This window comes from Drosophila pseudoobscura, chromosome 2 (assembly GCF_009870125.1).
Source record: "Drosophila pseudoobscura strain MV-25-SWS-2005 chromosome 2, UCI_Dpse_MV25, whole genome shotgun sequence".
NCBI classification, from domain to species: domain Eukaryota; kingdom Metazoa; phylum Arthropoda; class Insecta; order Diptera; family Drosophilidae; genus Drosophila; species Drosophila pseudoobscura.
Window position 1 is genome coordinate 23,771,651 of NC_046679.1, and position 12,658 is coordinate 23,784,308.

Here is a 12,658-nt window from a genome sequence, read left to right on the forward strand (position 1 = left end):
TTAATTTTCAAGTAAACACTAATTATGTTTTTTCCCCCTAACCGAACTATGCCTAATTTCGTCGCTAGTCAATGGAGGAGGTTCACCCTTAGTCGATATTGGAGGGTCACCCCTATTTTTCAAGTTCCTCGGCTGTGCCTTGATCCTGTCGCAGGTGGTTCGTTTCAGTGTTTCGATGTGTAGCAGGGCTTGCGTGCCATTTGCCCGACACAGAGATTTCTACGGTTTGTGTGTGCCGTACCACAGTTTATAGTTTCCGGATCAAAAGATCACTTCCTGCAGGAAAATAGTATGACAGGATGCTCAACGATTTGGTGGGAAAGTTTTGTGTGGTGCGTCAGAAAATTCTTAGTCCTTCCTCTATTTCGATGATTTTTAATGATGTGCTTTAAAAACAAAAACAAAACAAACGAAAAATCAAACATTGGGAAGGCTTTGATATTTTCAGCTCCAATGTAACGAGCATCTCCACAAAGTACATATCACAATTTTTGATTTTGTTAAGAGTCTCGTTTGAAACACATCGAAATTTCTGTTGCAAGAGTTCTGCCGAAAGGAGTTTAAAATATTCAAGGACCATGCATCGCTGGTTCTTTGCCACTGATCGCGAGAAATGTGAGGAGGAGGCTAAGCCCTTGGAGGATCCCGCTCAGTTGGGAGCAGAAGAAAAAGAGAAGCAGGAGTTGGTGGCACCACCCGTTCCCACCACCGAGTGGCCCTTTTGCGTATTCTATCCCCGGTCGCTGCAGGGCAACGAGTATGTGGCCATCACTGGCGATTGTGAATCTCTCGGAAACTGGGATCCCAAGAAGGTTTTCGTGATGGACAAGAAGGACTGCCACAGCCAGCAAAAATTCGAGGCGAGTGTGGTCATTCCCAGAAATTTCGACATCCACTATCGCTACTGTGTGGTCATCCCCAGCACGGAGACGGATGAGGTGTACATACGCTACTGGGAGTCCCGCCTGGAGTCGCGTGTCATCCGCACCTGCCAGAACATGCTGAAGGCCTGCGATCGCTTTGGGTATCAGAACGAGAGTGATACCGACTATCGGGTGGATCGGGGATGGGCCACCAGCGAGACCTACATCCACTTCAAGATCTTCAATGCGCCGTTCTTCTGGCAGAAGCAGTCTCCCCGTCTGCTCTACGTGCATATCCAGCCGATGTTCGAGAAGGAGCAGATCTGTCCGTATGCGTACAAGGTTCCTGTCCCAGCGCTCAAATGTCTCACACTCAGCAGCCGTCAATCCGAGTCCGCAGCTGGCGATGAGACCGACCAGAGTCTCCGTCTGACCTACACAGAGGTAGCCAACCTGCTCTACTCGAGTGAGCTTAGCTTCCAGCCGGACCATGGAGTCTGCTGCGGGCCGGAAGACATGCAGCTCTACCACTGTTCCATTGGGAGTCCGCTGGAGACGCACTACCGTCTTGATCTGTACACCTTTGCCCACAAGGCAGGGTCCGACGAGCCTCCCTACCACTACGGCTATGGCTTCGTGAAGCCTGGTCAGCTGGTGGGCAGCGAGGGCCATATAATCGTCTCCATCACCTGTGCCTCCACCCACCGACCCCTGATCGAGATGTGCCTTCGCTACCTGGTCATCCGTCCCCTGGAGAACTTCAAGTGCGATATGCGGCGGACGTACGAGCGCTACTGGCGCCGCAATCGCCTGCCGATGGACATTGGCCATCGAGGATCGGGCATAACCTACTACCTCGGACAGGATCTGGTGCGGGAGAACACGCTCTACGGCTTCAAGCAGGCCGCTGTGGCCAATGCCGATATGGTGGAGTTCGATGTGCAGCTGACGAAGGACGCCCAAGTGGTTGTCTACCACGACTTTGTGATGAAGTTTCTCCTGCAGCGCTGTTCTAGCTACGAGGAGTTGCTCACCAACTGCGATCTGCTGATATTTCCCTGCGAGAAGCTCAATCGCCTGAAGCTCTTGGCGATGGGAGGATGCAAGCGGACCAACCATATTGCCGTGCCCTTCGAAGCCTTCACCTACGACCAGTTGACCCTGGCGCGAGTCTTGCGCTTTGCCGCCAACAAGGGACGCGAGGTGCCATGCGATCGTATGCTGCATGAGCAGCGGCCCTTCCCTCTGCTGCTGGACATGTTCGAGAAGGAGCAGACTCTGCTGCCACAGTCCCTTGGTTTCAACATCGAAATCAAGTTCCCGCAGCTGGACAGCACCCGGCGCTGGGAGGACGAGTGCTTCAAGCCTACCTTTGATCGAAACCTATACGTGGACACTATCCTGGAGATAGTCCTTCAGCATGCCGGCAGCAGACGCATCCTTTTCTCATGCTTTGATGCGGATATCTGCACGATGGTGCGCCTGAAGCAGAACCTCTATCCCGTGATGCTGCTTACCGAGAATCCCGAGTGCCCGGTCCAGTATTTGGACAAGCGTGTCAGTGTCTTGGATAATGCTGTCCACCTGGCCCATTCCTTAGAGTTCTTCGGCCTGGCCATGCATACCAATACGGTGCTGCAGCAACCGACAATTGTGGCCCAGCTCCAGCAGCTGCACCTCCACGGCGTCGTCTGGGGCAGCCTTAATGTGGACATTCGGGTGCGCGATGTAATGAAGAAGCACGGGGTAGTGGGCATCATCTACGATCGTCTGGATCAGCTGGATCAGGCGGGGGAGGAGCTGCCCTGCGGCAATCTATGCATCGTAGATTCAATAGCTAACCGAAAGATGCTGCAAGAAATGGAGGAGAAGGAGTGGGGGGCCAAGTGCGGCTTTAAGTCCGGGGATGATATTAATGAGGCGCCCAGATATTGCTAGCTGTTGAATTTACAAGATACTATACGCGGATATTCCCAAAAAATGCTCTGGCTTTCCTTTATGAATGGAAGACAAAAGTAATGGCTTCCAACGTGTGTCCAATATCTTGGCTTAGTAATTCACGCGCCCCACGCTCCTGGGGAATCCCATAAAGACAGAGGGCATTACACGACTAAGCCGTGAATATCCACCAGTTTAAGCCACAGTCAAAGTTACGACAATTGTCAATACAGAGAGCGAGTGTTCTTACCCCTTTGAAGGACCACCATCACCAGCACCCCCCGGGCAATTGGCGAACTTTTTTCGCAAACATTCCAGGGAAAGACTGTGCGTCAAAGGAGATAAGCTCATGTGAACTATTGCCAGAAAGATAAACACAAAGGCAGGGACGGTCCATGGTCCATGATGCATGGTCCATGGTCCATACAGGATGCTCAGAGAAGGGGTTAGAGTTAGGGTCCAGGAGTCCTTTAGTCCTTTAGTCCGGTCAAACGACACACAGCCTCGTAAATGATATCCCATGGCGAATGGGTCTTGTCTTCCTTTTATGGCCCGTTGCACACTTTAGCAACACTCACTCGACGCGACGCGGCGCTGGTCGCTGGATTGTCTTTGGGCTCAACCCCATTCCGAGGCGGGTCCCCTGCTCGGGTATTAATATCCTTTTGCATATCATAAGACTCGACTCTCTCTCTCCCTGTGGGATGTTTGCTAGGTTGTTGTGCAACTTCCATCCATACCATTATGCTATTTATCATAATTTTTCAATTTAACACTGCTTTGTACACATGGGACAGATACACAGATACACGGATACACCTCAGCATGTCCCGGACATCCTTCTTCCTGGCTCTATCCTGAAACTATATACTTTCAATGTTTACTTGCGCAAACATCCTTTGACGAACTTTGCCCATTGTCCAGGAGTCCACTTTGATGGCTTGGCCGTACTTTCGTTTTTGCATTCTCATCGATATCCTCCTGCCTGTTTGCTTTGCTCATCCCATGGACGGACCTATCTTCAGGGACACACTCACGTGGCCGTTAAGGACGACGTTATTAATGAGCATTTTGACACTTACGTCTTGACATTTGCACAGCTGGTCGTTTGTCTTAAGACTTTTGGCCATTGCAGCGCTCGATTGGAAAAGGTCAACTACTGTCTGGATCCCCCAGCTATCGTAGATTGTTTTCTTCTTTCTTATAGCTACAGCCTGATGATTCCTGATATTTGAATAAAACTATAATTGTGTTTGCTTTGTACAAAAGATGAGAATTCTAGGGTCTGGGATTTAGTTGGGAAATAGGCAGTATTAGTTTATTCTTCCCATTGCGCTTTTACCTTTAGCTGGTATCCCCACAAATAGTAAAGCATTTGCATAAGTCAAGACTTACTTCAGCATATGGATAATGATTGATTGAGATGTTGGCCCTTTTGGGAGATCAGAAAGGTGACCATTTGGTAAGATACAGTTTGTCATTCTTTGGTTCAAATCATAGACAGACAGGAAGACCTCTCCTCTCTGTGTTATCTCCACTCAAACGAATATACATTCAATCTCCTCCAGTCCCTGCAATCAAGGCTTGCATAAAACTCTCTCCAGACTCCGATCAAATTAAAACATAAATTCATGGAGGACAAACAAACTTTCCATAGAGGGAAACCCTCTTCTTTAAACGCAAATTGAAAGCCCTGACCATCGTCCAGTTCCAGCATTAGCACAGAGCCAGCTGTCTTCAGGGTTATCAAATGACCAACCCCACTCCACTCCACTCCACTCCACCCCACACTCCACTCCCTTTCCAACCCATTGCATTCCCTTAGTGCCGGGGATTGTTTGCCTTCAATTTGACTACAAACCATAATTTATCTTTTCAGTGGTGTTGGTTCCTTCGGTCAGCGCGACAATGGGCGCTGGGCCAGCGCTGGTCGCCAGCGTCAAGGATTATTGATTATGCAAAGTGCCTTTGCAGGACACAATGCCGAGAAAAACAAAGGGCTTAAGCAAAGAGAAGAAAGGATTCTCGCCAAGAAATCTCAAGCTGGGCGAAGGGGTTGCTCAAAAACTGGACATTGGTCAGTGGAAATTATGAAATATTCTGACGAACCTGGAAAAGTATCCCCTTACAGGATACAAAGCGTGTGTTTTCGCTTATTAGAGAGATAATGGTTTCCGACAACGGACTCCGGACTCTGTCTTAATGGTCAGTTTCGCTATTTTGGCATGGTTAATTAATATCCAGGCTCCTGCCGAGTGTGAGAAAGTTGCTACCTCCTCCGAAGAGGGAGGCAAAGGTGAGACACCGAAAGGCTTTGGCCGCTGACGGATGCTGATGGATTAGGGCGATAATTAATGATGCATCGGACACTGTCCATCGGTAATTGCGGCGTGGCTGTATCTGTATCTGGTTTTGGTATTATCACAAATTGACCAAGTAAACGAGGATGACCTTCGGTTCTCACCCAAAGGATCTTTGTGATCTGTTGAACTGTGGTAACTAATTTGAAACCTGGTTTCTTATAAGCAACTCTTTTGTGTCTTAAAAACATTTCCTGATTAGTATTTTGATGAATTTCCAAACAGATGCTCCAAACTTTTAGTAAAGCTAAGAAGTTATCCTCTTCGATCTCTCTTCGATTATTTGCCTTTTCCTATATTCCTTCTCTACAAAATCATTCTGTAATCAACTTGAAAGAGAATGCTTCGAAGTCTTTTTTTTGTATTTAGTTGAAAAATTAAAATCCTTCGAAAAACAATATTTTTCAGTTCGCTTAAGAAATATCAATTCCTACAAAAAAAGAGGGAGAAATGGTATCATCTTCATCTGTTCCGTTTCAGAGGCTTTTTCATCTTTTGCCTGTCCGTATATAGTACATATATACATTAAATATATGTACATATATAGAGACAGTGTTGTTGCAGACAGTCGGTTGATAAGAAGCATTTTGTTTCTTTGAATGAGGCTGATAAGCGCCATTTAAAACGGAGCCAGAGCGAGAGCCAGAGGCGAGGTCAATTGACCTGCTTTTAGGCAGAGACTTGAGCACGTACATATGTACATATATACGTACATATGTACGTCCGTTCATCGGAACATCGGAGAGTGCTTGCCAGAGAGATCCCCTCTATACGAGCAACGGTCCCCCGCCATCACCGCTAATCTGTCAGTCGAGTGTCTGTTTGTTTGCTGTCAATTTTCAGGCCAAAAATGTAAACAAAAACGGGAATAGAAAACATACTAAAAAGAAATATTCCACACGCTTCTAATTAACGAATAAATAGCACTTATTATTCCTCTGAATAAATACACAGATGCATAGACGTGTATATATATTTATATACCAGAGTTTCTATATAATAGATGTTGACAATAAACAGGCGTCTGTGGCTGGTCTTATCAACCAAAAAGAGTATGCAAAATTGTTATTTAAATAATGTCTTATATGGAAAGAGAGAACTTTGAGATTATAATTTGTTAAAACTGAACTTTTGTCCTGTAACAGAGGGAAGAACATCATCTGAGCATCAGACAGAGCATTCCCTGATCTCTGGCGACATCAATTTTTAGGGTGAACAATTTCAATTAGGTTCACGTTGAACCGTGATTCAGATTAACACACTCCAACACTTCCACAATTCCATTTGCATTTGCTTTTCCATTTCCATTTCCAGAGACCTCTAGATCGATCCCCAAGCACAAAGTAGTAGTTTCTGATAATGCAATTGTTGTGCAATCTACTATAGACATACATATTTTGCATACTGCAGTTAATCAGTACTAAAGAACGGGGTACCACTACTTACTATCCCACGCTACTATCCGTCAAGACAATGCTGTTCATTGGACGAACAATAGATGGATATTCATGCGGTTGTGTCCACCACCATTAGAAGTACATTAGGGTGCCGGTGCCCCCTCCTCCCCCACTCACAGGAGCAGCGGAGGCGACACACATGCAAGCTGCAAGAGAAATTCGAGATACGAGATACTCGTACTTCAGCCGATGATGACGACAACGGCTGCTGCTGCTGCTGTTGAGGATCCAAACAAAGACGCCTTTTGTTGGTACGGATGGATGGTTGGTTGGATGGTTGGATGGATGGGTTCATGTCGTATCTTTCTTTCTCCTGGCCCCTGGCCGCAACCGCAAATGACGCAAAATTGTCGCCAGCACACCCTCTCACACTCTCAAACTCTCTCTCTCACACACACAGAAAATAAATCTCTTGACAAGATAACAAGATGCATCTTTGAGATACGATGGGCCACAAAAATACCGTTTAATGAGGCTGCCCCGACACGACACGCAGCTTGACTATTTCTTAGATCTTATCTCTAGAGAGGGAGTCGGTCACTCAAAGGATATTAGCCGGCTGCCTATTCTCATTGAAATCCATTCCATTCTTCTTCCTTTTTCTCGGCCGGGTCTCTGTGGCCATAACTCTTGTGACTTTATGTCCGTTCTTCCGTTCATTGTTTGACCACAAAACTGTCCAAAGACCCAGTCAATTTCTGGGATTGTAAGTGCTTCCTTCCGCCTTTTCTGTTGGACATAAAATTCAAATATTTAGAGCCCAAATGTGCAGCGTCAACAGAAAGGATTGTTGATTGGTTAGGTTCCAAAAAGCATTGAGAGTAGGGTACAAATTGATGTCGCTGCACTCCCACAAGAAAATCCTGAAAGGATAATGCAAATGAGACACTTGAGAACCATCAGAAAAAGCCTCACGTCCTATGAATATGTAATTTCTGCCCAGCCATGAATAGAATCCTGTAACAAAGACACTCAACACTCAAGTGGCCATTGAGAGGCTTTCCTAGAGTATGGGAAAATATGTGTAAGTGTATGAAAAGAATCAAAATTAAGTGGAAAGTTTTCAGTTCTTCATCTGACTTGTGTCAAAGCTGCTGCTTACTTTGAGAAAAAACCTTATTCAAATGCGTTATAAACCTTTTTTGCGCCATGACAACATATTAAATGGGTCTTAAGCCCTAAACAATGAGGTTTACACGCAGATTTACCTCCTCTTTTTCGTTCGTTGAAAAGTTTAAGCGATTAGTGCAATTTAGCGAAAATAATATGCGAAATTGCATGCTTCAACGCGCTCTCAATGGCACTCAATGCACTGCACCGCACACCACCGCACATACAGCGACACAACGACACAACGACACCTAGATAGTGCGAAAAGGGGAATCCCCGCTGAGCCACTTAATGTGGGAAAATTCTCGTCACTTGTCAGCACACGCCCACGGCTGGAACTACCCTCGGAATCTACTCATAGGATAAAAGTGTTAAAGTACAATGGACTCTTGGCAATTGTTGCAGATCGACAGAGCGATCCTTGCGAATGCGTAAAACTCAGTGAACATTCAAGTGCCAGACACAGACACAGACAATGGGAAGGTGGCATACAAACAGGAGCAAAAAGAAGCTGCTGACAAACAAAAAGGAGAAACAGATACAGGGATCGTACGAGTAGAACTCATAATCCTTTCAATGCGCCACTTAAGCCGATCAGGCGTGGCAACAAACGAAGAAAAGAGGAAACAGAAACAGAAACCCTTGCTCCGAAAACAGGACCCTACGCGTGCAGCCTCCGGTGGCATTCCATTGTGGACCATTTAGTGTGTGCGGTTCGTCGGATGTTTAACCCATTTGTGTTAGGGTTTGCTCTGGTTCTCGACTCAAAGATGAAACTGAAACTCCGACAAATTAGGGCACTCCGCATCCATTGGCCTTTGTTCGGAGTCTAAGGTCGGTGGACCCTTCCCTTTCTTAATGCGGAAGATCATAATGTTTGCATCGAAGGGTTGATCTTGTTGATCTTGTTTTTGAGATCACCTTTTCGCTGTGATGTGATTTATATATTTGTATAGGCAGTGGCTATCTTGATTTGGGATATCCGAGTGCTGCTTAAGGATTCCTCCTTATTAAGGTTTGACTTTTGCACTCTCATCTTTGATCTTTGATGCACGTGCCGCAGATAACTGAATGGGAGATGATGATATTTGATTATAAACTGTAATAAGAGATATGTATGTACATTGGGGGGATAAATAAAGTTCTATTGGAGCATCTTGGTCATCAAATAACATTACCTCGTTCAATTATATTTCTAAATTTCATAAATAAAACCACAATTTCAATTTTCGCTACTACGCAAATTGTCCATTAGGCTTATTACGCAAACATCTATGCATTCGTACAATATTTGTGCGTCTAATTTTCTGAAAGATTGAAATGCAAACCTTTTGTCGAACACCAAAAATCTGTTGATGGATGGGCCCATTGTTCGGGCTTGTCAGTTTCGCTTGGAGTTATGCAAAAACCAATTGTCTGGGGCGCACATCACATCACATCGGATTCGGATTACACCTGGTCTCTGGACCCTGGGTCCAAAGACTGACAGTGCAAACAGATTATTTTCATAAATTAGACTTTATTAATCATTAAGACGACAGCAGCAGCAGCGGCCGCATGAGGTAACTTTCAAGACGGGATTCGGGAAAAGACAGGACGGAACTTCTGTTGAAGGAGAACTGGTGCTGGCGAAAGGGGTGGGAAAGGATGTGCGGTCTAGGGCTTACAAACTGGACATTGGTCAGCGCATTGGTCAGTCACGCACGTAATTCCGGCATTACTCCCATCGGACAGCGGCGTAGAGCAGCGGCCAACGGGATAGGAAGAGTTCAGAGGTCATCACCGTACATTTTCTTGTTTCTTCTCACAGTCCAACAGTGACTGGACTCCGAACAGCAGGAAACTTAAGACGTTTTCACGATGAATTTTAATGATTTTTATATTCAAATGAGTTTTGCGCGGTGCTCCAACCCGTTTGCCCGGTTTCCCTTGGACCCAGGGGAGTGTCCGAGTCGCAGGACAGTGTCCCGATTTCGTATCCTGCTGATGCCTGGATTGGCTCGGTCAAGCTCTGTGCAAATCTCTTCCAAAATGGCCAACGTTACTGTGACCCACTCCTTTCGCTTCCTCCTGCCTAGCTCTTTATTGTGTGGCCTCGGACAAAGGGTCAATCTGAAAGGGCAACAGTTGATGTTTAGAGCGCATGTGTTAGGCCCTGGCATGGGTGGCCATTTTGTTCGAAGGACCTCTTCACATTAACCAACCGAATGGAATGAATCAAATTTGTGGCCGAACCACACAAAAAAACTGAAATATTTTACCACATAACACAACGAGTATTCTTCAGTATGTGTCTTTATATATAATAGGGGCCTGAACACCTAGGGCCTTGGACACCTGAATGAAACATACAGAGGAAGCTTTTTTTATACAGTTGTTATATTGACCGATTGGGAGCTATAGGCGAATGGATCTAAAGAGAATGCTGCTTCTTGGCTCTTCACATCTTTGCAGTTCCCCGAACGAAAATATGATATCCGGTGGAGACACACACGCATAAAGTGTTCATCTGAACTTTGTCACCGCCTCGTGTGCCCCATAAAAATGTAATTCATAACTTAATTCAAACGGTATCTGGTTGGTTTTATAAATAAAACACTCTTTGGTTTTTATGCTTTTTTAACTGCCGGCCCTACGCTCTTTTTATAGCTACCACTTGACCAGCAGCGGCCTAATCGCCTAGGTTGGCTTTTGTGACACCTGCAGCTCTAGTTTTGGGGGCCAGATCTTAAGATCATGGTGAAGTTGTCACTGCTTACTCCAGATACACACATTTGATCTTACCCGACTTCTTATCAAGGGTTGCGACGCTCTTCCTATCTTTATCTCTATTTACAGGTAGTGGTGCACTTCCGGAAGAAGTGCTGCTAGTTAAAAGAAAACCAAACCCCACTTTTAATGAAGATAAATCGAAATGGAGTCAAGGAACAATCCCACAGATTGAGCAACTGTTTGGGTTTGAAATTTCACCTTTTGACATCATCGCTGTATAAACTACAGGATCTACGCGATACAGCCGAAGCATGTACCGAACGGTGACATTTAAATTAATAAACTCCAGGCGCGTAACTGCAGTCAATTATTCGGCCGAAAATATCCTGTTTCCAGCATCCAGTTTCGGCATCATCATCATCATTATTAACACTTTCCACGGATACTTGAACTACGTTTGGCAGTTGCTCGGGACGGCAGGGACGGCATCCTGGGTCCTGGGTCCTGAGTCCGGGATGGTCCGCTTGTTGTGTTTTTGTAATGCTATATAATTACACCATCAAGTTGACTGATGACACGGAATGAATCTTTGTCGCTTCCCTTACACAACACACACACAAATCTGCATAAATTCATAATTTTTCTTCGCCACCCTGTGTACGGGTTTCTCGTACAACCCTTGCCCGGTTTAGGGATATCCGCTCACTAGGATTTGACTTTCCCCTCGGATTAGAGAGAGAGAGAGACGAAGAAATGTTCCCCTTGGAGGGAAGTGAGTTCTCAATGAATCGATTTTGCTGTACGAGCCTAAAGGGAGTTAAATAAATATTTAATATAACGATGTCCTTATTTAGTTAAGGAACTTTTCAGATTCGAACTAATGCTCCAATCTTCCAATTTGTAATCTATGGTGAATTCTCTTGAGGGATTGCAAATTTGTATCTTACTACATTTGCAGTCAATGAAATTTCAATGATTCCTTTATTTCTACAGGCTTCTTCAGGCAGCCACACCAGTTGAACTGTGAGTGGGGACCATTGACTGTGCCCTGATCTGATCCATACTGGCCATATGCCGACTGCTAATGCGCTTTCAGCCTCGATCTGTCATGCGGGACAATCGGAGATGTCAAAATTTTTGACACTTCAATTTCTTCGTCGCAAGAACACGGAGACAAATGAGCAGCGCGTGTGTTTCCTTATTGCATTACGAATACATGCGAATATCCTGCCAGGACGAGGCTCTCACTCTACGGTGTGTAGGTGCAGCCGTCGTCTGTCAGACGCGTCTTGTCATGCATCAAAAAAAGAAAAAGACAAAAAAGAAAAAAGATATGAAGAAAGGAAAATGGAAATGGAAATGGGAATGAATAAAAGCCAGAAAGGGAACCAAGTCAAAGCAAACAGAATGAAATGGCAGCAAAGAAAATTAAATTGAAAATTTCAACACTGTGTAACAGAAGGAGAAAGGCTGGGGCAAGCAGAAAGCAAGAGGCATGCGACACGGGGAGGATGGCAGCCACCAGGTTGCCACAGTTGACTCTTTTGATAAACAAACAGACAGCGGACAGATGGGCGGACAGACGGACTGCAAAAATGTTGATTACAGCCAAACGAAGGAGAAACCAGCCAAAGGAAAACCCAGCAACAGCCACAAACAGTAGAACCAACGGCACTCGGCGACACATGAGACCGCAGCTTCCTTCCGCCTTTTAGTCGCAGCCGCAAAAGAACATGCGCCAAAAAAACGAGCTGAAGGGAGGGCTTTTTGTGCGGGGAACGAAGCTTAGAATACCCTAACAGACCCCTCATTGCTATGGAATATTAACGATGGGCAACTATTGAAAACAGAGGGACTGAATATTATACAAGTAGATACACCGAGCCGTAGGTCTGAAATACAAATCCTCATGTTAACTTTAAGATCGATTAAGAGTCTTCACTCTCTGCGTGGCAAACACTTTCTTAATGTTACAAGCCTCTTCAAAAAGAGTACAGCGCGCTAAAGGGAATCACAGGAAATGAGAGGAGCAAAAAAAAGAAATATAAAATCCATTCGCGAGTCGCAACTTTTATGTGTACCAGCGGATCCATGTCAGTGCTTGGCTTTTGTGATATCTGGAACGAGTTGTCAAATAAAAGGCGGCAGGAAAAAAACACCAGGAGCTGGATCATTGACTTGGCTGGCTGCCATCAAAATGGCGTCTCGCCGGGGCAGG

The 12,658-nt window shown here is 45.4% G+C and overlaps 1 protein-coding gene across 1 annotated transcript; it reads left to right on the plus strand.

Moving 5' to 3' along the window:
- Positions 1 to 455: 455 nt before the first annotated feature.
- LOC4802613 (glycerophosphocholine phosphodiesterase GPCPD1) lies at positions 456 to 2,836 on the plus strand. The gene has a single exon (XM_001359464.4). It carries the CDS (start codon positions 579 to 581, stop codon positions 2,799 to 2,801), a length of 2,223 nt encoding a protein of 740 aa, XP_001359501.4. The 5' UTR covers positions 456 to 578; the 3' UTR covers positions 2,802 to 2,836.
- Positions 2,837 to 12,658: the final 9,822 nt, after the last annotated feature.

Bases quoted from the DNA above. Each gene is read 5' to 3' on its own strand.
- LOC4802613 (XM_001359464.4), top strand. From the start codon at position 579: ATGCATCGCTGGTTCTTTGCCACTGATCGCGAGAAATGTGAGGAGGAG.